Source organism: Chiloscyllium plagiosum, chromosome 18 (genome assembly GCF_004010195.1).
Source record: "Chiloscyllium plagiosum isolate BGI_BamShark_2017 chromosome 18, ASM401019v2, whole genome shotgun sequence".
Taxonomy (NCBI): Eukaryota; Metazoa; Chordata; class Chondrichthyes; order Orectolobiformes; family Hemiscylliidae; genus Chiloscyllium; species Chiloscyllium plagiosum.
Genome location: NC_057727.1, coordinates 25,809,077 through 25,835,996, shown reverse-complemented (window position 1 = coordinate 25,835,996; position 26,920 = coordinate 25,809,077). Strand labels below are relative to the sequence as shown.

General features: G+C 39.4%; 1 protein-coding gene across 5 annotated transcripts in view; it reads right to left on the bottom strand.

Annotated features, from left to right (window-relative positions):
- Nucleotides 1-26,920, bottom strand: part of fbln2 (fibulin 2) — a 209,770-nt gene that overhangs the window by 63,787 nt on the left and 119,063 nt on the right. For all 5 annotated transcript variants that reach the window (XM_043707995.1, XM_043707999.1, XM_043707998.1 and 2 more), the window contains 3 exons: nt 25,501-25,600; nt 15,849-15,978; nt 12,852-13,050 (listed from right to left, as the gene is read on the bottom strand). In XM_043707995.1, the coding sequence (XP_043563930.1) occupies nt 12,852-13,050; nt 15,849-15,978; nt 25,501-25,600 (429 nt within the window). The remainder of the gene's footprint in view (nt 1-12,851; nt 13,051-15,848; nt 15,979-25,500; nt 25,601-26,920) is intronic.

Below are 26,920 nucleotides of genomic sequence, written 5' to 3'. Positions count from 1 at the left end.
TGTCCTGGTTTTCCAACTTGGACATCACAAAATCCAGACACAATTAAAATCAATCCTTGGGTTAAGACTACTCAAAATGACTTCATGTGGCAACCTTACAGATGGAAGACATTTATTCCATTAGCTTATTCTGTAACAAATTCCCAAGTGAAAGGGAAGTGTCTATGTTGCGCCACTCTGTTTTCTTGGTCTGTTCCCCAACAGTGCTTACTTAGACTAGGCAAATCACACACCCACATTCACAACATTAGATTTCACAAGTGTGTGAGACATTTTTCTTCTAATGATACAAGTTTTATATTCAATATTTTCCTTTCAAGTCCCGAGTTGTTATTGTCCATCTGATTTCCATGCTTTATATCATATAAGGGCGCAACATATCCCAGCTTAGAAATAATGTGGAACTTTGGAATCATGCAGATGCTTTGTTGTGGCTAAGGTAGGAATATGTGACTAATAGTTTTAAAGATAGTATGATTCTTCAGAATTCAAAATAATTCCACATGTAACTCATTGACTGAAATATATCTGTTTGTTCCTTTCTTTTAAAAGTAATGACTTTGCAGGAAAATAGTTATCAGATGCAGTCATTTTCCAGTGCTGGCACTAAAAGGATTTATTGGAATGCAAGAACTTCATGATGTGGCAAACACAGAGTAATGTGATGTCTTTAAAGAAGACAGTATTATGTGGGTGGAGATTAACTGCTGAGGACACCCTGCCACCATCCAAAAGTTAAAAATGGCATTCTCCTTTTGTTATTTCCACATAAAGGCAAGACTTCCTTCCATCTGTCCTCATCACACTGCACATACAAAAACAACGGAAAATGTGAAAGAAGCCTTTATTATACATGCCAATTTCCATTTGTCTATTTTTATGACCCCACTAAATACTGTTAGCATCAAAATCATTGAGAAAGTAGCTCAACACTGAAAGTAAGTGATTTAATTAAATTTGTAATAATTCATAATGACATGCAAGACTAATTTCTGTGAAATAACCCAAAATTATTGTCTTTTCTTCAAAGTACCTTCCTTTGAGTTGAAAACCATCACATAACAAAATTAAAAGATACTCTAAGAAAAGAACTGCATGAAGCTGACTTCAATTTAAATCAACTAGATTTTAAAAGGAGTACTTTTCATTTCCAAGCATTTGCTTATCCATTAGAGACAAGAAAGAAATTTGATTTATCTAAGGCTATTAACATCCTTAGGATATCTTAAAGCACTCCTCAGTCAATGAACTATCTCTGAATAAAGGTCAAATGCTGCAGATGTTGGAAATTTGAAACAAATACAGCGAATGTTGGAGAAAATAAACATCCATGGAGGGAAAGAGTTACTGTTTCAAGTCCAGTAGGATTCTTCTTCAGAACCGAATTATTAGAATTCAACCATCTTTGAAGTTTGCTATTTGTTGCTTTGTAGGTAGTGGGGTTGCAGTAGCTGCAATTTTCACACAATTACAGTCAGACTTACCTTAACTTCAGATGTTCACATTTGAGGATGGATTTTATTCAAGACAGGCACTTTTGTTTGAAATGTATTATTTGGTGCTATATTTTAAATACAATATGGAATTCCTGACTTTGTTATAAATTTACCTTATCTTTTTACATACTTATTACAGAAATTCTCTCAAACTATAGGCTGGAAAAGCTTTCTCTCTTTAACTTTGTTCCAGGTCAACGTAACAGAAATAATATGATTTCTTAATAAATGGTCATTTATGGTTTTTTTTTGCTTTATCTTCTTTAAATTTGCATGATTAATAGGTACTGCTTCAATTTTTAAAAATAACTTTACTTATCATTCTTCAAATTTGCAGTCACTTCAATTTCCAGTTTTGACATTCCAAGTTAAAAAAACCAAGCTAGCTTACACTTTTGCTCTTCTGCTACATTGTTGGGGTACAATTAAAATTATACTAATAACCTGGATTATTGTAGTGTAATGTACATCAAAGAGTACTTTCCACTGGTCTTTGGAATTTGTCAGAATCTCCTGCCAACACATTTTTCTCTTCCTTTCATTTGGCTCCACCTGAAGACAGCTTCAGAGCTAGAGCCAAGGTATTGTTTCCAACACACATTTCTTTTCTGCCAACTAGAATCATCTGTGTTATTACTTCAACCATCAGTTTGATGCAACAGCATATTCCTAAATGAAATTAAGTCCCATCTTTTCTCTATAAAGAAAAATGTTAGTAAATTTTTATATTGAATCTACATACAATTTCATTGGTTATTTTTGATTAATATTAAACCTTTTTTGCAATGTGTTTTCATAGCCACAGAATAGGTGAATTTATAGCTACAGCATCGTCTACACTGTACAACATTCTTTCACTGAAATCAGTGTGAATAGACTTAGGAGGGCTTTTCACTGAATCTTCTAATCATTTAAAAATGGCACACAGAATCGGAATGCTGTAGTCCTCCCCCAATCCCCATCTTTTCTAACAGATCCCATGCTTGCTAGTTATATAAAAGAGACTGTCAGATTCACAGATGAAGGCAATTGGAACTCAGAGGGCCACTTGAGTAGACCACATTTAGTTATTACAAGGACCTTAACTGCGTGGATGTAAACACTTTTTTAATGGTGCTGCAGGCCTACTGATTTTCATAATCTCAAATTTCTGAACGTACCACTCTATGAAAAGAAAACTAGCTGCTGCTGTCGGTGATTATTCAAAGGAACCCTATTGGCAAACTAGTTCCACATGCATCACAAGGCTCCAGCCATAAGAAATGCCAATTATGACAACTCAATGGAAAAGTTGGAATGAGTGAAGGGTGCGGGGAGATTTTCAAAATCATAAGGGGAATCGACAGAGTAAATAGGCAGAATTATTCCTGCTCGTAAAAGGATGGCAAATAAGAGAACACAGTTTTAAAGTGCTTTGCAAAGGAAGCAAATGTGTGGTCATAGAGTCATCACGTTGTACAGTACGGAAACAGACTCTTGGTCCAGCTTGCCCATGCCAACCAGAAATCCTAAATTAATCTAGTCCCATTTGCCAGTGTTTGGCCCATATCCCTCTAACCCCTTTCTATTCGTGTACCCATCCAGATGCCTTTTAAATGTTGTAATTGTACCAGCCTCCACCACTTCCTCTGGAGCTCATTCCATATATGCACCACCCTCTGTGTGAAAACGTTGTGCCATAGGTCCTGTTAATATCTTTCCCCTCTCATCTTAAACCTATGCCCACTAGTTTTGGAGTCCCTTATCGTGGGAAAAAGACTTTGGCTATTCAGCATGCCCCTCATGACTTTATAAATCTTTATAAAGTCGCCCCGAACCTCCAATGCTCCAACCTATTCAGCCTCTCCCTATAGCTCAAACCTTCCAAAACTGGCAACATGCTTGTAGATCTTTTCTGAATCCATTCAAGTTTAACAATATCTTTCCTATAGCAGGGAGACCAGAACTGAACACAATTTGTCAAAAGTGGTCTCATCAACGTTCTGTGTAGCTGTAATATGACCTCCCAACTCCTATACTTGATGCACTGACCAATAAAGTATACCAAAAACCATTCTTCACTACCCTGTCTACTTGTGACTCCACCTTCAAGGAACTATGAACCTGCACCCCAAGTTCTATTTGTTGTGCAACTCTCCCCAGGACCCTACCATTAATTGTAAAGTCCTGCCCTGATTTGCCTTACCAAGTTGCACACCTTGCATTAAACTCCACCTGATCAAGGTCTTATTGTACTCTGAGATAACATTCTTCACTGTCCACTACACCTCCAATTTTGGTGTTATCTGCAAACTTACTAACCATTCGTCCTATATCATTTATATAAATGACAAAAAGCAACGGACCCTGCACTGATCCTTGCAGTACACCGCTGGTCACAGGCCTCCAGTCTGAAAAACAACACTCCACCCTCTGTGTCCTAACTTCAGCCCATTTTATATCCAAATGGTTAGCTCTCCCTTAATTCCATGGCATCTAACCTTGCTAACCAGTCTGCTGTGCAGAATCTTGTCAAGGTCCTTGCTGAAGTCCATATAGATAACATTCAATGCTGTTTCATCAATCTTCTTTGTCACTTCTTCAAAAAACTCAATCAAGTTATTGAGATACAATTTTCCATGCACAAAACCATGTTGACTATTCCCTAATCAGTATTTGCCTTTCTTAATATATGTAATTCCTAACTTACCCTCCAGTAACATCAGGCTCACTGGTCTGGGGCAAATATTTTCGTAATGTTAGTAGTCATGTTTGGACTGCATTGACTGGAAGTAAGTGTGGTGGAGACAGGTTCAATTGAGGCATTCAAGAGGGCATTGGATGTTTATTTAAATAGGGAGAATGTGGAGGGATTGTGGAAAAGGCAGGGATTATGAGCTGGCACTGGCTCATAGAGCTGGCACTGGCGTGATGAGCCAAATGGCTCATCAATCTTCTGCTCTGCTTCTGCTCTGTAGTGATTGGAACCAGGTTAACCTAATTTACCATGAGGTCCTTGATTGGGCCTGTCTGACCAATATAACCAGGAAATTACAATCTCCTCAGTCAGGGTGCTGGCCATAGCCAGTGTACCTTGCAAAGGGTGACTTGGTGATGGGAATAGCAGCCTCTGTGCAGTTCATTCATGCTTTGTAATACAATTCTGTGATTCTAGTTCAAGTCTGAATCCAGGACTTGAGCATAAAATTTAGACTGACACCTCAGTGCCATTCTGAGGGATTGCTAAACAATTGAAGGTGCAGTGTTTTGGATACAACGCTAATCCAAGGCCCCATTTGTCTCTTCAAGTGACTGCAAAAGATTCCGTTGCACTATTTTGAAGAAAAAAATGACTTGCCTGTCAATGAATATCACAAAGCACATTATCATATATCTGTGGCTGTAAAGCACTTTCAGGAATACAGTGATCCTGAAAAGTACGATATAAAATGCCAGTTTTTCTTTCTTCTTTTCGAGCTTGCCTCCTGATGGGAATGATTCAGCTGCTCTCTGCTATCCATCCTCTGTTAGGTTTGGAATTGAGCTGAAAGTTGCTTGGGGCCAGATCGGAATGTTTTAAAATGTTATCAGCTCACAATGCTGGGAGTTAAAATCCAATCTTTTGTCTTTTCTAAATTCCTTTCCAATATTTCTATTTTTCCAAATGTGGCATTTGTAACTTGCTGATTTTTTTTTTAAATCAGGTTTTTATTTGTAATGTTCAGCTTTTCAGTGAACCTTTTTGCACAACAGAATAGCAGCTGTACTTTTAACAAAAGAACTTGCAAAAATGTAACATTAGGAGCAGGAGTAGAGTGTTCAGCCCCTCGGACTTGCTTTGCCATTCAATAAGATCGTGGCTGTTCTGACTGTAATCTCAAATCCACATTCCCACCTACCCTGATAACGTTTCACCCCCTTGCTTCTCAAGAATCTATTTTCCACTGCCTTAAACATATTCAAGGATTTTGCTTCCAAAACCTTTTCAGGAAAGAGTTTCACAGTTTCGTGACTCCTGAGAGGCAACAAAAGAATCTGTCTCATCTTTTTTAAATGGGCAAGCCCTGATTTTTATGACAATGACAACTTAGGTATAGATTTTCCCATAAAAGGAAGTATCCTCTTCACAAACATTTGCCTTCACCTGAATTTTCCCAATCACTTGACTTGTCTGTGGTATTATCACTTAAAATCCTTCATATTTCTTTTTCATATCTGCTCTCCATCTGCAAAATGCAAACTTTTGGTACATTAGAAATGCACTGGTATGGATTTTCAAGAAATGTGATGTCACACAGCCTAGAACGTCGATTTCGAAGCTCCTTGGATGCTGCCTGAACTGCTGTGCTCTTCCAGCACCACTAATCCAGAATCTAGATTCACCTCAACTGAGTACAATATCTGGAGTTTGACTCTGCTGAAACCAGGGCTATATGCAACCTAAGCGCTGTCACATTTAGTGCATATGAACTTCCTCAGATAGCTGTTCCCTAGGTATTTAGAATAACTGAAAGCTGAAATGGTCTTCATGCCAGACATATATCTGTTCTGGATAATATCGGAGGCAGTAGAGGCAGAGTTTCTTATTGTGAGGTATCATGGTCAAAGACCCTATCAGTGTTTGACATTCATGCTTATTTTTGGATTGTTTCTTGCTCCAGTGTAGAAAAATGAGCTCCGTGGGAAATTTGGTTATCAATTCTTTTCAACAAGATTAATTGTGAAACCAAGAGAAAATTTAAGCCAAACTGGTGAAAAGAGGATGAACAAATTCTGGCCGATTCTTTTTTTAATTTTGAGGTCTGTCTCTTTAAAACTTTTCGGTGGAATTTCCTCAGCCTCTGAATGGTATGCACAGTAGCGAATCATATGGAAAATATGGTGAGAATGGAAAAATGAGATTCCGAAAGTCAAGAAAACAAACGTTCAAATTCTGCAACTAAGTTTTGAAGAATGAGATGAGAATCTCACTAGTGAGTGGTGAGGGGCCTATTTGCATGCATTAGCATTCTATTAGTAACTAACCACACCTCATTGACATGCATTTTCGTATTCTCCAACACACTACAGAAAAACTAGACAGAAACAATTCCTGACATGAAAGTCACAGTGGGTACCTGGCAATTCCAGATCGTTTCCTGTCCTTCCGAGTCCTTATTGGCACTGCATCCACAAGTATCCACTCCCTCTGCCACAAACACTCCACTCCATAGCAGCAGTGTGTACTGTCTATAAGATGCAGTGCAGAAATTCACCAATACTCCTGACACAACATCTTCCAAATCCACAACCACTTCCATCTAGAAGGACAAGGACAGCAAATACTTGCAAACTCTGCTACCTGCAAGTTTCCCCCTGATCATCCTGACTTGGTAATATATCACCAGTCCTTCACTGTCACTGGGTCAAAATCCTGGAATTCTCCCCAAATGGCATTAAGGGTCAAGCAACATCAAGTGGACTAAAAGGCACAACTATATTTTCAAAGGCAACTCAGGACAGGCGATAAATGCATTCACAGCCAAGGATGCCCTCATTCAGTGAATGAATTTTCTAAGACTCCTGCCCCATATATTTCTTTTAAAAGCACTTCCATCTACTTCACTCGTGCTGAGGCTATTGATTAAACATTCTCTTTATATCATCAGATCTGCTTTTGGATTATCATATGCATCAATTACTTGGTTAACAGCTCAAAGTCAGTATTAGGTTTCTCCACACCCTACCTCATGACTACATTGTCTGCAAATGGTGTACAAAAATATGCTGACCCTATATCTCTATTCCTTTGCTTACAGCTTTGATATAGTTCTGCTGCTATAGTACCATATCACTTTTGTTAATTCATCTCTAGTATCTTGTCCTTATCTCAGAGAAAGATTCTCTCCTTCTCTTCAGAACCATAAATTCATATTTATATAGTTACACGTTACTCAATACAGCTCTCTAGTGCTGTATCTAAGTCTTTCTCCTTTACATCCTTTCTCGTGTTCTTTTCTCAGCCTTGCTGATGTAAACATAATCAACTACAACCTTGATTTACTTATCCCATTCCACTACACAACCTGCTTTAGAATTTTTGTGATGCAGTGAGTGTATGTTACTGCCACAACTGTCTGCACTGAACAGCTCTCACTGTTATGTCTCACTGCAGTTAATATCAGGAGCAAATTCCCTCTCGAATGAGCCAGAACTCTCGCCATGGAGAGGTTGTTGGGTTAGGGCTAGGGAGGACTCTGCACAGTTTTATACAATGTCATCAATGAGTGTCACTGACCATGAGATCCACTCCAATGTCTTTTGTGTAGAATGAACTGCAATATGAACTGGTAGTTTTGCTGAATGGCAGAATTTACATTATTGCAGCAATGTACAGAGGAGTTGCAAAGAAATGCACTGAGGTGTGAATGGTAACTCCGCAGGAACTTGCAACAGAGCCAGAGAGATTAGGTCCAAATTGTATGCATTGATTCTCTCAAATCATTCATTGCCTTTGGTTATTGATTTCTGTCACTCAGATTTTTGACATATTTACTTTCAGGTTGGACTGGCAATGCAATGCAATGCAGCTTTTATGATACCTCAGGATACAAAATCAAGGATCTAGAGTCACACATGTTATAAGTAGGGAAAAGCAGTTGTAAACAGTCCATTTTTCTAAACAAAACTGAATATGCAAAGCAGACATGTAACTATTTAGAATTTGATAGCTTTATCCTTATTAAAATAGAAACATCCAGCTACTTTTAAATTTGCAAGACAATCATACATGTAATTATAACACCACTTTTTTTTAGTAAGCTATTATTGAAGTACATCTATTTCTCACTACTGCTTTCATACAGTGCATTATAAAAGTACAAACCTATGCACATTGAAACATGACAGTTAAACTGCACTACACTGTGCCAACTATAACAAATGAACTGTTGTATTATATTCCACAGACTCACAGGCCTCTGAGGGTAAATTACTGAATAACAATGAAAGCCTTTACGGCTCCTTTCCACCACTTCAGGCTATAAACATGAGTCAATCAGTCTGAATATCACCACATATACTGTTCTTTATCCCAGTGTATGCAGGAATGAGCCTTTCATAATGGTGAGCTTTCACACAGTAATGCAATTATGTTGTCTCAAATTATTAAAACTAACTTAAATAAGCTAGGATAATCACAATTCATAAACAAAAAGCATAACAGGATTCACATTCATATTGAGGAGGAGGACAGAGCAATTAGACAGTCTTGAACACTTAGCTCTAATGAGAACCAATAACCAGTCTCATGGCAGGCCTCATGACTATCATTTGCAAACTAGCAGGTTTCAATGAATACTGACTAGCCAGGGTTTACTGAGCTGGTGGACTAGGGGAAGAGGAGGTTGGTGTGAGGTTGGGGAGAACACATGATAAGTACAGTAGCTGGACAAATACAATAGTTATACCTTCTCGAAGCATCAGGGAATTTTGAGGGCGTTTTTTTGCCACTGTGTGCCTGGAGGTGCATGGAAGGGCTTTTGGGAATGTGCATTGCCCTTCACGAGGGGCCAAGGACTAATGTGGCAATTCTCCTTTTTGGGTGTTTGGCAGTACCGTCCAGAAAATATCACAGGTTTGGCAGCTCTATAAAGATAAAAGTAAAGTTGTCATAGTCCCAAAGGGCTATAGGACTGTTCTCTCATTCAAGAGAGATGACTGGTGGTAGCTTAACCTGGGGATCACGATGTCTCAGCAAGAGGAGACCATGCTTTCCCCTGACTTGGAAAGAAGTTTCAGGGCAGCAGGCTGTCTCTCAAAGCTAGAGTGTCAATCAGAAGCCTTCAGCCTATGAGAAGCAGCCCTCTGCCATGAGTAGTAATTAACTGAGAAAATCCATCATGGAGACACCTCAACAACTTATTCAAAAATTTAATTTCAATTTTGAAAGTTGCAAATCCACAACTTCTGAGGGTAAGACCACACTACAGGGTGAGCTCTGACTTCGCCTGTGCTCCAGCAGTGTCAAGGCCAGCCTGTAAGTTTGCCTGGAGCTCTGCTACCTTCCTGAAGAAGGGCTTATGCCCGAAACGTCGATTCTCCTGTTCCTTGGATGCTGCCCGACCTGCTGCACTTTTCCAGCAAGACATTTTCAGCTCTGCTACCCAAGCCTATTGCTAAGTAGTCAGTTGAACTGACTCCTTTCACATCTGGAAACTGGAGGCTGGCTGGGTCTCAGACTGTCTCCATTATCTATCTGGAACAAGGAATGTTTGGAGAAGAAATGGCTGCCTACTTCATGAAAGCGGGTTCCTTTGCCGGGTCTTAAATCAAGCTTTCCCAAAATGGCTGGCAGTGCTCTGTTCACTTGCCTGAAATCCTGTCCAAATTTCCCTGTTTAACTTATATGTTTCTCTGTTACCACAAAATCAGAGAAAGATACAACAATCCATAATCCCTGTGCTGGATTTTAGATAGATCAGGTATGTTTCATTCCACATCAGTACTTTTTGTCCTTAGCCCTCATCCTCCTGTACCTTTCTAACTCCCTGTTGAATCAGGCCTATCATTCTTCCAAACAGGATGCTGTGGATGCTGAGAGCTTTATACAGACATAGAGGTCTACAGCACAGAAAAAGGCTATTCGGCACAAAATCAGACAAAACTACTTAACTATTCTAATCCAGCACCTGGCCGATAGCCTTGTCACTATGCATGCACATCTAAATGCAGTACTTCGTAAATATTATGAGCGTTCCTGCTTATAGGCAGAGTGAGTTCCAGGTTTCCAACGCCCTCTGAGTGAAAGAACTTTTCCTTAATCTCCTCAAAACTTCTTATCCCTCATCTAAAGTCTATGCCCCTTGGTTATTCACCCTCTACCCAGTGGCAAAATTTCTTCTTGCCAACCATCTCTATGCCCATCATGTTTTTATACATCACAATCTCCTCTGTTCTGAGGAAAACAACTTCAGTCTGTTCAATCTCTCTCTTCCACCATAGTTCAGTGCTAGCATTATCAGTTTTGTTCAGGTTTAATTTAAATATTGGCTTAAAAGATGACAATAAAAGCCTCAAGTGGTAGTTATAGTCAATAAGTTACGATGCCTGAATAGGCTATAGGGACTGATCGGTCAAAGTTTCTCCAGTGTTTGAGGAGTTTTCAGGTTGAGAGCTGACTGGACTCTGCATCAGCAATAGTCTCAAAGAATGAAACCATTGAAATCCCCATATCACTTTGAGGTTGTCAGTCTAATGAAGATTTTCCAAAAGCTGCCGGTGCCAAATACCTAGGCATGTGTACACTGTTCATTATTCTCCATTCCACCTTGAACGGTGTGAACAGAATCTTGGAAGCAGATTTTGGATATTGAAAGATCATTCTTCCACTTATGCGATGTGGCTGTCACTGGCTGAGCCAGAATATATTGCCTATTTTGTCCCTAATTGTCCTTGAGAAGGTGATGGTGAGCTTCCATGTCACAGTTCTTCGGTGTTGGGACAGCCACAGTTCTGATAGGAAAGGTGTTCCAGGGTTTTGACCCAGCAACACTGAAGGAGCAGTGATATATTTCCAAGTCACACCTGTGTGTCACTTGAAAGGGAACTTGCAGCTGATGGTATTCCCATGTATTTGCTACCCTCTTCATTCTAGGTGGTAGAAGTCATAGGTTTGGAAAATGCTGCCTTGGTGAGTTACTGTAATGCATCTTGTAGATGGTACAAACTGTTGCTGCTATGCATCTGCAGTGAAAACAGTGAACATCAAAGAGGCAAATGAATTACTAATCAAGTGGGCTACCTTATCCTGGATGGTGTCAAGATTTTTGAGTATTTACAGAGTTGCAGTCTTTAGGCAAGTGAACAGTAATCCATAAAACTCCTGACCTGGGTATTGTAAGTGGTAGACTAGCATTAGGGAGACAGATGGAGAGTCAAATGCTGCGTTCATGTCAAGAACAGTCACACTCACCTCACTTCTAGAGTTTAGCTCTTTTGTTCTTGTTGAGACAAAAGTTTATAATGACATCAGGAGCCAAACTATGCATCAGTGAATGTTATTTCTTTGCAAGTGTAGCTTGAAGCACTGTCAATGAGTCATTCCATCACTTTGCTTTACCTAATACACATCCCTTTCCTACAGACTTATTAATTTTTTAACAATGGATTCGTAAAACCCAGTCAAAGCTTTTAAATCTGTTCATGTGGTTAATTTCTTATAAAATAAACACAAGAAAGAAAGCTGATCCTTCAATGGATTTTTTAAAAAAATCTGCCAGACAAACTGTGATCTCAGAAAATCTGCTGAGATTATTGTTGTATTTGAAACTCAGACAAGCATTCAAAAGACCATACTGATAATCCTGAGAAAATAGCAACATGCAACGTTATTGAAACTGCATGGACACATGCTATATTCTTTTCTGACATAACTTTACCAATCAAAGCAGTGCACAGAAATTTCTTTTTGAAACTCTTACTTTGAGCTGTAGCCCTTTTTATTAAAATTTCAAGAATACGGCATTTTAAATCCAAAGCAGTTAGACAGAGTTTGCCCATTCTTTAAGAATGTTTACATCTACTCCACAAATTTGTGTATCCCTGACTGGGTTTTAAGCCTCTTGCCAAAATGGGTCTGTTTGTATTTGGCACTGAGTTCAAATATACGGGCAGCACTGTGTCTCAGTGGTTAGCACTGCTGTCTCAGAGGGCCAGGGATCCAGGTTCCATTCCATCCTCGGGAGACTATCTGTATGGAGTTAACACATTCTCTCCGTGTCTGTGTGAGCTTCCTCCAGGCACTCCTGTTTCCTCCCACAATCCAAAGATGTGCAGGTTAGGTGAATTGGAGTAAATGTAGGGATGGAGAATGGGTCTGAGTCGGTTACTCTTTGGATGGTTGTGTGGTCTCGTTGGGCCGAAGGGCCTGTTTCCACATTGTAGGGATTCATTGATTCTATGTCTGCTGAATTCATGCTTTCTTGCTCAATTACTCCCTCTTGCCCTCTTTCTCCCACCAGTAAAGATTTTGGACCTGTCAGAAATGGATGTGACACATCAGCATCCGAGTGCTACCCAAGTGGCATATCTTATTTTGGTGTGAACCTTGGATCCCATTCAAGAACCTGACAAAGATAATTTAGCCTGGCAAATGGGCACACATGTTCACTGATGGATTTCCAAGCAACTGTTGCCTGTTTTTACAAATGAGGAAGAAGTAGCTGACAGCTTAACACTTACCCCCTCCCCACAATCCCCCCACCCCACCCCATCCACCCAGTCCTTTGTAGTCTATGACTTATCATTTTTGTCATGCATGGGATTTAATAGTTGAGGGTGATATTTTACTGATTTAGTTTCCTTCGGGAGAAGTCCAATTGCAAATCTAAATCAAACCTTGGTCAGGAACAGGACCAGTCTCCGGTAGAGGCTTTGGTTTGAGCCATCTTCGTACTGGCAGGTGAGTAATATCTTCAGCTCCCTCACAACAGCTTAAAAATGCCTGACTGCAAGGATAGCCGAGACTTGGCTTTTCTTCACATATTCCATACTGGCTCCGAAACGTAATTCCTAATGTGCAGCAGTCACAGCATTTCTAGAAGAAGAATCAGAGAAGAAACATAGAAAAAAATTGTTCCGCTACAAAATTGATATTTGAATGAGAAATCTACTTTTGTATATTTCTACTTTTGAGTTTAGTGTCATTCATCTAAAGCAGGCAGGAGGCATGAGGTCCTATTCCTATTGTAGGATCCCACTTAAATGTTTTGAGGTGAAATAGATAAATTAAGCATGATGTATGCAAGCCCCAGCTGTTTAGAGTGATAGAGAAATACAGCACAGAAACAGACCCTTTGCTCCAATGCCAACTATGTTTCTCAGACTAAACTAATTCCACTTGCTTGTCTTTGGTCTATATCCCTCTAAACCTTTCCTGTCCATGTGCCTGTTCAAATGTCTTTTAAATGTTTAAAGTGTATCTGCACCTGCCATCTATTTGATATCATCTTCTGCCATAGGCCAGGAGGTCACAAATATTTATTCCACTGGGACCCCGTTACAAGCCTCGAAAGTTATTGTGACACCCAGTGAGAAGTGTAAGGGTTTGAGAAGGATCCGTAAGAGTGGGGGAATAGAGAAGGTTATGAGGAGGTTCCTTTCTATAACATAGCGGGTACAACAGGCCAGGCAACAGTAAGTTGAGCAAGGCACTTTAGGCCACAGCAACAGTTTGTAAAGCCTGCGATGATTTAAGGTGGTCTCTTAATTTTTCCCTTGATCAGGGCTCCATAGCAGCCAGTGCCACCTTGAACCATGTCACGCTAAAATTTCAGTTCAAAATCCATGACCCTCTACTTTGGGAAGCCTTGTCCTAGTCTCAAACAAACACAAAACCAGAAATTGTTGGAAGAACTCAGCAGATCTGGCATCATCTATCGAGAGAAATCAGAGTTAGCGTTTTGGATCCAGTAGCACTTCTACAGAACTTGTCCTAGTCTATTTAGTCCAGACCTCCTTGCATAGGCCAAGCCCAAATATGGTGCATTTTCACCCTCATGCACATTCTGACTCCTTTTGTAAGGAACATTTCCTGGATAACTCAAAGTTCTTTTTTTTTGTTGAAACATTTAGTTCAGCAACTATAACAAAACAAAACTTGCAGGCATTATAATATCAAGTTGTTGCTTTAAAAATATGCATTGTGTGTCAAGAATTGATTTCAACTCAGAGAAGTAAGGGGTGGGAGGGGAGGATACAGGAGCCTAACCATCTGGTCCAAAGCATAGGTGCCCAGAGCACAATTCCACCATTCAAATTTGGACTCCGATCTCATGACACAGACGACCTTTCCATCCTTAAATTCCATCAATTTGAAATGGGAATTTAGGAATTTAGTAAGAACGTCTCTGGCATCTTAGCCTCCTTCAGAAGGAGAAAGGTAAAATTAAAAAAATCAGGCTCCAAATGTTTCAGAAAGTAGACAGTTGCATTAAGGCAAATATTATGACATTTTTAAAACATAATGTTACTTCATAGATGATTTATTACTATGACTGCGGCTTTTAGAAACTCTGATTTATCCATATAAAGATCAAAATTTCACAAACTTTAAGCAATAAAACTTTACACTAAAGTATCAAGCAGTTCTTAATTTCCAAATGGATTAAAAATGATCCTGAGTACTCACCAGTGTTAAATTTCTAGTATAACTCAGAAATCAGATCAGACTGTAGGCCAATTGTCTCTTAGTCCCAGCCTTACATCCTTCTACATTCAAACTTGTGGCCTTCTGAGTGAGCTGGCCAGTCTAATATTAATCTGTGCTGAATAATAATCAGCGTTAGTTGCTGATCTGGAGACTAGTGGCAGAAACAAGTGAGTTTTATTTCAGCAATCTAGACTAGAATCAGACTGAAATCTCAGGACTGGAAAAAAATGGCATCCGTATCCAGTGCCGCAGTGTCCTTTTGAAACTAATCAAAATATTTACAATGGATGCTGTAAGAAGTCAATTTGTTGTGTATCTCATGAAATAGGTTATTGCAAATTTGTTCATATTTACAAACGTTTACAGTCCGTAGGCTTTTTTCATATGTAAGAAGGGGGAGCCATTCAGCTTATCGATTCTGTTTCCCCACTTAAACAGATCAGGGCCAGAATTAATTCCTTTGGCCTGTCATGCTTCCATAATCCCATACCCTTGTATAATAAAAACCTAACAATCTCAGTTTTGAGATTTACAGTTGAGTCCCAGCCTCAACAGCTTTCTGGGTGAAAGAGATAGCGATTTTCATTACTGTTTACGTCCAATGGTGTTTTCTGACTTCACCTTGAACAGGTTCAGCTCTAATCTCAAAGCTGTGTCCTCTATTAACTTGAATTTGAATTGTTAATATTACAACACAGCCAAGCCTACTACATATTACTTAGATCTGCAAAATCACTTTTTGCTGGATGTGGGGTCCATGCAGCCACCAGTGTAATTGGGTGTACCTTTAACAATTGAATCTATAAATATCAACCTGCAACTGCACTGTAGGACAACTGCCCTCTAAATGTATATTTGAACTCTAAATACAAGCATTTCTACTGAAATTGTTCATTTGAAAGTCCTGAGCAAGCTACAAATTAAAGATTTCTAAAATGGTCTGCATCATGTAGCAGTTTGCAACAGTGAATGAACCTTGAGTATTTCATGAGCAGTAAAGTCATTCAGGATGTTCTATGAGATGCTTTAAACATGCATCGTTTCTGTTTCCTCCTTTAGAACAAACAACTACATTTAATAGAATTGGGAATTTGAGTACCATCATATCACAACCTGTCTTTTTACAAGAAATATGAATGGTTTGAATACTTTGTGAGGAAGGTAGTGTTCTGTTAAATACTTGCCTTGTATATGTCTGCTCCACAAGCATCATGTGGGTTTGTGTAGCAGTCTTCATTTTCTTTTGCAAAGTTCATGCCAATTAAGCAGCTGTGGTCCTCCATATACGAGATGCAGCACTGTTTTTGTGCGATTCTATTGCAAAACATGGACATCTTATGGTCAGAACAGTACTTTGATTAAATTAGTGAAATTACTTTATAAAACAAGTCATGGACATAAATGCTTAGCAATTTTGAAATCTTAAAATAAAATCTCGAAATTAGTAAGGTGAGAAGTTAGCATTCTGTAGTGAACTTTGACCCACCAGTTTGAGTAGGACAAGAGGTAAATGGGCTCATATTTTGATACTGACGGCGAGCATGTGAATTTGCCAGCACCATCCTTTCCCCAAGCCATTTCTGTGACGGCTGGATCCTGGGTGGAATGACAACTTGTTAAACCAATTATCAGGACAGTGATCAGAGATTGACTGGAATTTTCCAGTTGGCTTTTAAGTCCCCATGGAGTTGGGTGCAAGTGGAGATGTCTCATGGAGCAATGATGTGCTGGGGTGCTGTTTTAAAATTGAGTCTACCTTTCATAACTCAAAATGTCGATACAGAAAAAAAAGTTACTGGAAACAGTCAGCAGGTCTGGCAGTATCTGCTGAGATAAAACAGCAACACTTTAGTTCAACAGTTCTGATGAAAGGTCACTGATCTGAAATGTTGACTCTGTTTCTCTACCCAGCGGTTCTACCAGACTTGCAAAATACTTCCAGCACAGTCTATTTGTATTTCGGATTTCCAGCATACCCAGTATTTTGCTTTAGCGCTGATGTTGTGTTTGATTAATTTACTGTGAGTCTTATTTGCAATATGATAAATATGTAGCAGAGTTGTTTGCCAAGTAAATATGGCGCACACACATTCATGATGCATCAGGTTAACCACAAAGCTTACTGATCTTGCAGAGAGATGAATAAGCAAAAAAGCACTGTTAAAGTGGCAATTCAAGCTTCAAAATATCCAACTAGGATAGTCAGGATGTTACTTCAGATGACTTAATTGCCTCAGGAAGAATTATGTTCAATTTTTCGATCCCATGACTTAATTCTCATATTCTGTCAGGATGTACATCAAAATGAAATATGATGCTGCTTGTTCACGGTTTGTTGAGGGTATATAAAGTTAATCTAAATAAGTGCGCAAAAATAAAGGTGGTTTCTTTCTTTTTAATTTCAATTAGGACAGAATTTTTCAGGAAATTCTAAGCTAAAATGGAAAACAAGGTCCATAACACAGAATGATGATATATGTATTGCTTTGAGGAATACAACAGTTGAAGGGCTCTAATAGTAGTTCAGAAATCTAGACCAGTAGTTTGGACACTAAAGTGATTGGAACTAGGTAGATCTTGTTGACTATGAGATCCATGATTGGGGTTGTTAACCTGGGCCAAACAGGAAGCCCTGGCTGACCAATATAAACAGAGGACAGGGAGAGGTGGGCACCCATAGGGAGCGGAGTACTTCATTTCCCCCTCCAACTCTATTTTGATTTAATCCCTCCCCTCCTCTTCACTGTTTGATCACACAGCATTGCCCTTTGATGTGAAGAGCAGTGCTTGTCACTGGCCACTCGGGTGTTTCCTTTCTTCCTGGTGGTGGAAATTTGAATAAAGATTTGTACAAAAGATTTATCTTTTCACTGTGTCTCACACCTGTGCACACACAACATGGGTGTTGGGGAAAATATAAACACTACTGCAGTTAGGGATAGTGTGGGGGTAATGAAAGAGATTTTACAAATATATAACCAGGAGATTAGAATCTCCTCAGTAAAAAAAGAAAGAAAAAAAGTATAAACAGAGGATTTAGAATCTCCTCAGTTCAGGGACTGACTCCGAGTTGGCTGGCCAAGCCAGTGTACTCTGCACATGGTAACGGATAACTGTGCAGTTATTTCAGAAACATTGGGCTTGATTTTGAGGAGCTCTCTGAAGTAGGCAATGTGAGTGGGTGGTGGGCGTGCAGTGAGCTTTAACTGTGCAGGGGGCCAAATGTCAGAGTCCCAGTGGTAGGAAAGTAGCTCCCAGTCATGAAGGCAGTGGAAGGGGGACCCAGCAGGAAAGTCACCCATTATCAACAGTTCCCATGTCAATACTCAAAATCGATCAGGGATTTAATGCCATCACCTAAATTAACTTGAAACTAACACAAGGCCCTTATATCTTCAATAATCGACCCATTGAATGCTGGTAACTTAAAAATGGTTTATTGAGACCATTGCCTTTTAACTTGCAGGAGAATGAGTCACTTTGTCATCAGGGTTATTTTCTCTGTTCAACTTTGATAATCTGACATTCTGAGGTCAGAGGAGGTGACTGAAGTGTTGGGCTCCAGAAGTTAAAATTAAAGGGACAGCGGGGGGCACTCAGTAAAGCTGTATTTATACAGAAACATAGAATCACAGAGAGTACAGAAGGAGGCTATTCAACCTAATATGCCTGTAACGCCTCTTGAAAAAGCTACCCAGCTAGTCCCATTCTCCAGCCCTACTCCACAGCCCTCCAAATTCATCACTTTCAAATGTTACATGCAGTTCTCTTTTGAAATCTTCTCTAGAATTGGCCTCCACCACTCTCCCAGCCAGTGCAGTCCAAATCCCAACATCTCTCTGAGTAGAGAAGTTTCTCCTCACATCATTCCTAGCACTCTTAGTGACAATCTTGAAACTTGTGACTCCTAGTTAATGGCATACGAACTAATGGGAACACAATATTCTTCTGTACCCTGTCAAAATTATTCATAATTTTGAACATGTCAATAAGGTTCCAAGGAGAATAAGCCCAGCCCCAGCTTTCCTTGTGCCTAAAATCCCTCATTGCTGCTATCATTCTAGTGAATCTCCTCTGACCTCTCGGATTTAACATCTTTGCTTAAACAAGGTATCCAGAATTGAGCACAATACTCCAAATATGAACTGACAATGTTTCGTAGAAGTGTAGCAATGTCTGAGCTTTTCAGGGAAGGGTACTTCAGAGGTTAGCTTGAAAGAAATAGAGAGGGTGTTGCAGGTTAGGAATCATTCACAACGTATTCCTACATTCTCAAGAGGTAAAGAAAACCAGTGATGTCCATGAACAATGTGTTGCACAGGAACCAGTGAAGACAGCTCTGCACCAGTAACAGGAGAGAGCACAATAACAGAAAGGCCAGGCAACAAAACAGAGATTTTGCAAGGACATGCAATGGTACAGAGAACGCCGAACGGAGAATTCACCACAAAGGTATACAGGAAAGCCACACACACAGACCAAGTCCTAAACTACGAAAGCAACCACCCCAACACACACAAAAGAAGTTGCATTAATACACTGTTCAAAAGGGCTACAACACACTGCAGTACACTAGAACTGCAAAAAAAGGAAGAAGAACACCTATACAATGTATTCGCCAAAAACGGATACCCCCGCAATTTCATCAACAGATGCCTAAGGGAAAGACAACGGAACACAAAACACTACATAGGACAAACAGGAAGACAGCTAACGATCCGCATCCATGAACACCCAAATAGCCACGAAACGACACACCAGCTATCCTTAGTAGCCACACACGCAGATGACAAGCAACATGAGTTCGATTGGGACAACACTACTATTATAGGACAAGCCAAACAAAGAACAGCCTGGGAATTCCTAGAGGCATGGCACTCATCCACAGATTCTATCAACAAACACATCGACAACACAAACACACACCAATATGCCGGCCACTGCAGCGGACAGCTGGAACTGACAACCGGAAGCGGCAGAGACAAACCACTATAAATGCTGGAGGAAACATCACAGAAGCGCTTCACAGGAGGCTCCCAAGCACTGAGGATGTCACCTAGACAGGGGACGAAACGTCTGCAACACAAATTCCCAGCTCGGTGAACAGAACCACAACAACGAGCACCTGAGCTACAAATCTTCTCCCAAACTTTGAATGTTAGTTAAATAGCTAAATTCAGTAAAATTTTCATTAGTGGCCAAATCATAATTATTTTTCATTTCTTGATGAGGGTTTTAGTTACTTTTTATTTTAGAAGTATCATGTAGGGTTTGGGTGTTTGTTTCCTTCTATCACTGGTTTTGTGTTTTTTTTTCCTTTTTCTGCTTCTGTTAAGGTTTTATTTTACTGTTGCTACTCCTTTAGATTAGATTACTTACAGAATGGAAACAGGCCCTTCGGCACAACAAATCCACACCCACCCACCGAAGCGCAACCCACCCATACCCCTACATTTACCCCTTCACCTAACACTACGGGCAATTTAGCATGGCCAATTCACCTGACCTGCACGTCTTTGGACTGTGGGAGGAAACCGGAGCACCCGGAGGAAACTCATGCAGACACGAGGAAAATGTGCAAACTCCACACAGTCAGTTGCCTGAGGCAGGAATTGAACCCGGGTCTCTGGCGCTGTGAGGCAGCAGTACTAACCACTGTTCCACGACGCTGCCCCTATTGTGCTACCGTGCTGCTCCTTTACTGGGCTTTAATCACTTTATATATTGTTCCAATGAGAAGTGCAGGCTTCTTCAACTCAATGGCATCCGTACCAAATAAGGAATGATGACAATATGGGGACCTCCCTCCAACTTTGTGTCAACATAGAGGGACAAATGATTGAAAGTACCAACCTCTGCACACAGGTAATCTTCCTTAGTTTAGTAAATTGCTTTCTGGTGCATTACAGTCTGCACTTTGAATTAGGAGGGTTGTGTGTGTAATCTGTGCAAAATGTCTGACTGTTCCTTTTTCAACTCTTAAATTGGAAAACAGGTTGTAGGTTCATTGTGTAAAAACAAAGGAACAGAGTTTCTAGCATGGCAGAACTGATACTTCGAACAGAAAGTAGCTCTGCCTTCTTGTTGTTCCAATTTGCAGATTTCTACTCACAGAAATCAGTGTTAATAATTTTCTGAATGATTAGAAGTCCAGGGCTATTGTCCACCTGATGTTCAATGAAGACTGCACCGTGAATTATATTATTTTATGAGAAGCCATTACTTTTTACCATGAACTGCTACAGTGCTTTGCCTCAAGCACTGTGTTTGTATTCGATGTAACAATACTTACATTATTTCCCTAAGGTAAGAACTAGGTAATGGGCTAACATGATTCTAAAAGATTTTACAGACATTTATTACAGCTCCTGATGTATACAAACAGTATAGTCGCTGTCTAGGCTAATATTAAACTGTTCAGTTGCAATTAGCATGTCATAGAGTCATACAGCACAGAAACATTCCAACCAGTCCATGCTGAAAATTATTCCAAACTAAACTAGTGCCTCCTGCCTGTTGCTGGCCCATATCCCTCCAAACCTTTCCTACTTATGTAGTTATTTAAATGTTTTTCAAACATAATAACTGTGCCCGCATCCATCACTTCCTCACAAGCCACCTTCTGTGTAAAAAAAAATTGCCCCCCATGTCTTTTTTTAAATCTCGGCCCCAGTTACAATGGACTTTAAGTCTTTTATACCCTCAGGTCACGTGCTGTGACAAATTAATGATGTCATGAACATGTTTCTTAAAGGTTTACTGCATACTAATTGTGGGAAATAATACAGCATTCATAAATATACCTGGTGCAAATGCAGTAATCTAAAGCAGTATCTTGTGGGGTGAACACCACACAATCCTTGCAGATATCAGTCATATGAGGATACCCTCTATTGTTTTGTGAGGCAACTAGCAATATGCCAAAATCAGACAGATTTCAAGAAATCTGGTGAAATTGAGTCTCCATGAGGTGCTACAGGCTATCAGCAGCAGTAGAGCAGTATTTAACCACAATCTCTACACTCATGGCCTGACATATTGTCCATTGTATTACCATCAAGACAGGAGATCAACCCTGGATCAGTGAAGAATGTAGAAGGTCATGCCAGGACCAGCACCAGGCATGGTGAAACATGAAGTGTCGATCTGGTGAAGTTAGGACACAACTTACATGCCAATTAGTGAAAGTTATATGCAACTGACATGGTTAATTAACACTTTCTAACAGCTGTCAGGGTTTCCCTGTATCCCAAGAAAATGCAGTGGTTTAAATCAGTAGCTTGTTGCCAGCGTCTCCAGGACAACTAGGGATGAGTATTAAATGTTAGCCTAGCCTGTGAGGTTTTCATCATATGAATGAATAAAAATAAATCTGTCACTCTCCAGCTCACAGTTCACAAGGCTTTCAATTTTGTGTTATCTGCAGTTTTGAAGTTGTAGCCAGTACCATGCCAGGATATCTGGGTGTGTATGATACAATTTCCATCAATACCAAAGGTTTTGCTGTTAGTCATCATTAAAAGAACAGCAACCCTGAAATCAAAGGTGCTTAATCAGCTTTGCTGAATGCTCCTAAATATACAATATTTTACATTGGTATATGCATGAAATGGAACTGCTATGAATTCTAATAAACTGAAGGCTGAACATAATACTAGCGCTTCACCAGAGGCTCACTGATGATGTTACCTAGTACAGTGATGAAAAATCTGAAAACAAACCTTCCAGCTCAGCGAGCAAACCCACAACCAGAACCATAACGTAAGCTACAAATCTTCTCAAAACTTATTAATTTTAATAAGACCTATCATAGTCATTCGGTAAGAACAAGCCTGGAAAAGGCAGAGACATTTATTCCATCTATTCAGTTTTTTCCAGCACCTATCAAGACTACATCAATGGGATCAATTCCAACTCATTTCAGTACTTCCGAACTTTCTTCCTAATTTCAAGTAAGCTGAATCGATCTATTAATATCTCTGTAACCCTTATTCATAATTTTCACTGGTAACAATAAACACAGAAATAACTAATGGCTTGTTCACTAGCCCAGTTTCAGGAGTGAACAAATAGTGTAGAATTTCAAATATCATCCAAGGTTTATCAAAATATGTCTTAGCAATACTTGGAAAATGTAAGACCTTTAATTATTCAGATATCTCTGTGGCCTAAATCAAGAAATATTATTTTCATGTAAAATCTCTTGATCTTTCTGATGTTAACTAGTAGGCTATACATTTCCAAAATTCCCTGGTTTTCATTTTACATCTCCAACATTCATGTTTTTCCTTGTTATCTCAAGTAATGGCTGACTGTCCTTTGAACCTTTAATTACAGGGCAAAATCAACCAGCATTCAATTTAGCCAACAGGTCAATGCTCAACTGTGATGCTTTATAAAATACCGCTTGCTGGATGAAATTCCAGCTTCTGCACAAATTTTAATCTGCTGTTCAATGGAGTCTATTTTTGAGAATGCGAATAGATTATAACTAATGAAGTGTGTACAAATATTATCACAAATAAATTAAAAATCAATTATAATTTCCTTGGTTTAGATGCTAATGGCAGCTTCACTCCCAGTTTTTATATGTCACCTGTTAATCGGCTATAACTATTAAACAGCTGAGTTATATCTGCAGTCCTTAATGTGATTGCTTTTCAAGAAATATTATAAATCATTTATTAATAGCAAATTCAAAAACTCACTACACTAGGAAAAAGATTTTGTTTCAATTAACTAGTGAATTTTTGCTCTTATTGAATTGAAAACTATTGAATGAGGAGAATGAAACACTTTCCAGTGTTATTGCTTGGTGTCAACATTAGGCACTGTCATATGAAGTGTCACATGCACAGCCACACACTGATATTTTTTGTACTCTGTACTATCAATAAAATTTAACCTTGCCAAATGCTTAAAAAAAATCCTCCTGGGATATAGATGATATTTTGTATTCTGCCCTAAAAATATACCTTAGCTCAGCTTCTGGTTTAAAAAAAAGTTCTGTTCCCAGGACGTAGAAACCGTGTCAAGACATTATTTGTTGCTCTGTCCCAACAGTGCTGAGAAGATGCAGGAGGCCACATCCTTGGGACATATATTTTACTGAAACATTGTTACAAAAACAAAATTGTTCTTGTGTCTTATATCTATCTGCTGGACTTTTCCAAAACTGAGACTGGGGAGACCTCTCCCTTGTTAGCTGCCTTGTTATCCATCAATATTCTTGACTTCGTTTTGATTCAGTTGTTGACCATCTATAGCCTAATGCTTTTGGTGTTAACACACAGGTAGCCATCATGCTATTTCATGTAAGCACGTTCTTTGCTTTTCTTGGCAAATCAATCAAAATTCACTGTTCAGGGGTTATAAAGTGTGGACATATAGTATTTTGATCAAATGCCCAATTTTGGGCTGGAGATTTTTCCTTCATCCATCCCAGTACACCACTTTCAATAATGGAGATGTCTTCAGTGTAAAGAAGAGGATTTAACTTATAAGATTCTCTTTGTAAGGATTGACCAGTGGTAACTTCAAGCAATGTTATGGTTTAAAGTGCATGTTGCAGTTATATTGATAAGGATAGGTTCAATAGGTTACTTCTCAATATTGGTGATCCCACCACTTGAAATCCTTTACCCAGAGCATGTTCTATTCCCAGGCACCTCTCAAAGCTTCTAAGTGATGCTCAACATGGAAATGTTATGTGTAGTTAAGTTTAATGAGTCCTGTGACATACCCAATTTAATGTATACCACTGGGGGGGGGGTGATGAGATAGTCCATTTCAAAAAGGACCAGGGATATTTTTTCACCCAGAGGGTGGTGTGCACTTGGACCAAGCTGCCAGATAAAGTGATGGAGGAAGGTACGATTACAACACTTAAAAGACATCTGAAAAGGAATGGTTTAGAGGGTTATGGGTTAAATGCTGGGAACTGGGAATGGGTCAAATTGGGATGTTTGAACCGAATGGTCTATTACTGTGCTGTATAACTCTATGACACTATCCTGCCAATTGACCAGGTTAGCTATTGGAATGTTAACAGGCGAACTTGAAATTCTGGATGAAAACTATCATGCTCCTTCAAACTGGAGGACATTGTTAAAGAGGTTTCTGCAGGGTTAAAAATCTGGTCTGAGGTGGCCTTAGTAACAATTGTTTACAATCAGGTAAATCACTTCAGTGGTCATTAAAGTGCAGATAAATAGTAGGAAACTCAAGTCATATGTAAGCCAGACCTAGGCCTTGTTTCCTGAAGAACATTAATGAACCAGTTTGGGTTCTAAGACAATTCCAAACTTTTGAAGTTTATTTCTTTGGTTCTGACTTTGAATTACCTGATCTAATGAAGTCAGTTTAATGGTTTGAGTTCAACGTTTGGGTTGCTAGTTTAGAAGCATAACTATAAAGCTATCATAGCATATTACCAACTATTATCCTTATTGAAGTTCCAAGTTACATTGCTAAACTTGCACTAAAATGTGGTGAATTGTGATCAAGTTTACACCATGACCATTCTCATTAGGAACAAGACTGAGATTCTGTACCTTCCTTTGAACTGGAACCTTACTAGTGGTAGACTAAGGATGTTTGCTTCGTCTGGACTGTGTGCAAGCACAAACCCCTCAAGAATAGTGTGTTGACACAGCACACCATTGCTGTATTAAAGCAAATGTTTATCGGGGATAATTTAAGGAGTTACATGATAAATTATTGAACGTATATAAAGCATGCTTTAGTTATTAAAAGGATTTATTGTTTATATTTTTCACAAAGGAAAAAAATCATCAGATATTTAATATAATTAGTACAATCCAGGAACTCACTTACCTGCAGGTAGCAGAGTCCAAACTCTTCACTGGAATATCAAAGCACTGGCCATTATTTGCAGCCCATTGTTGCCCAGCAGCACAGCAACGTTCAATCACATCTGCAGAAATAAAAGAGAAGTAGGTGTTTTAGGAAGTTCGTTGCAATCAATTATAAAACAATATAATATAACAACAGAAAATGGATATCAAGCCCATTGGGGATTATTTTGTAAACGAACAAAAAAAATGAAAGAACCGCAGATGTTGGAAATCTGAAACAAAAACAGGAATTGATGGAAATTCTCAGCAGGTCTGGCAGCATCTGTGGAAAGAATTCTCTTAGGCTGGTCTTTATCCACTCCTTTGTCTGTCCCAACCGCTTTTCTCTCTCTTTGGGCTCTATCTCCACCTATTGTTTAATCTTCCTCTTCTCCTCCTCCTCCCCACCATATCTTTGACATAAAAACCACCCTTTTTCATTGCTGTCGTCAGTTCTGAAGAAGGATCACTGGACCTGAAAGGTTAACTCTGATTTCTCTCCACAGATGCTGCCAGACCTGCAAAATTTCCAACAATTTCCATTTATGTTTCATTATTTGTAACCTGTTGTGTTGCCTGATTCTTTTGGGTTGCCATAGAAGGTATACTTTTCACTGACTGGACAATTGTTGTAGATCATTGCTACTGAAATATATGAGCTGATACCAATGTCAAAGAAGTGCAAGCTAGTCTCTTCTTAATTTCCGTTTGCTTCCCTTCTTCTAGTCTCCAGTGGGACAAGAGTGACCTCTCTTTCATATTATTGCAATATTTCAATAACACTTTGAGTGTTATAGAGGTGAAATTAGGGTTGGGGTTGAAAGGGTGTGATGGTGAATTGGAGACCACCAGCAGGCAGTGCCCACCTGGAATATTCAGGAAAGGTGTTGCTTCTGCCACTCTTAATACCAGCATTTGGGTCCCCACTCTATACTCAGAAGGGATTAACACAGCCGGGTAGGCGAGAGTATGAGCTCACTTATAGGCTGCTATAGCCGAGGACCAGTTTGATCTGAATCACCTACAACATTATTACAGCAGTTTACAACACTAATTTGATGGTGCGGGTCTTTCAATTTCAGAAATTTGACACGTGCCCTACCTTTCTGTGCCTGTCAAGGATGTATTACAAACTGAGGTCTGAGAACTCAGTATTATCATAGTATTCTGTGTCACACCACATGACTTCTGTGAACTCGGAATTCACATCGCCACAAAACTCCAAGGTCATTTAGACAATGTTTGCACTTAGAATCAAAGAGTCATAGAGATGTACAGCATGGAAACAGACCCTTCGCTCCAACCCGTCCATGCCGACCAGGTATGCCAACCCAATCTAGTCCCACCTGCTAGCACCCGGCCCATATCCCTCCAAACCCTTCCTATTCATATACCCACCC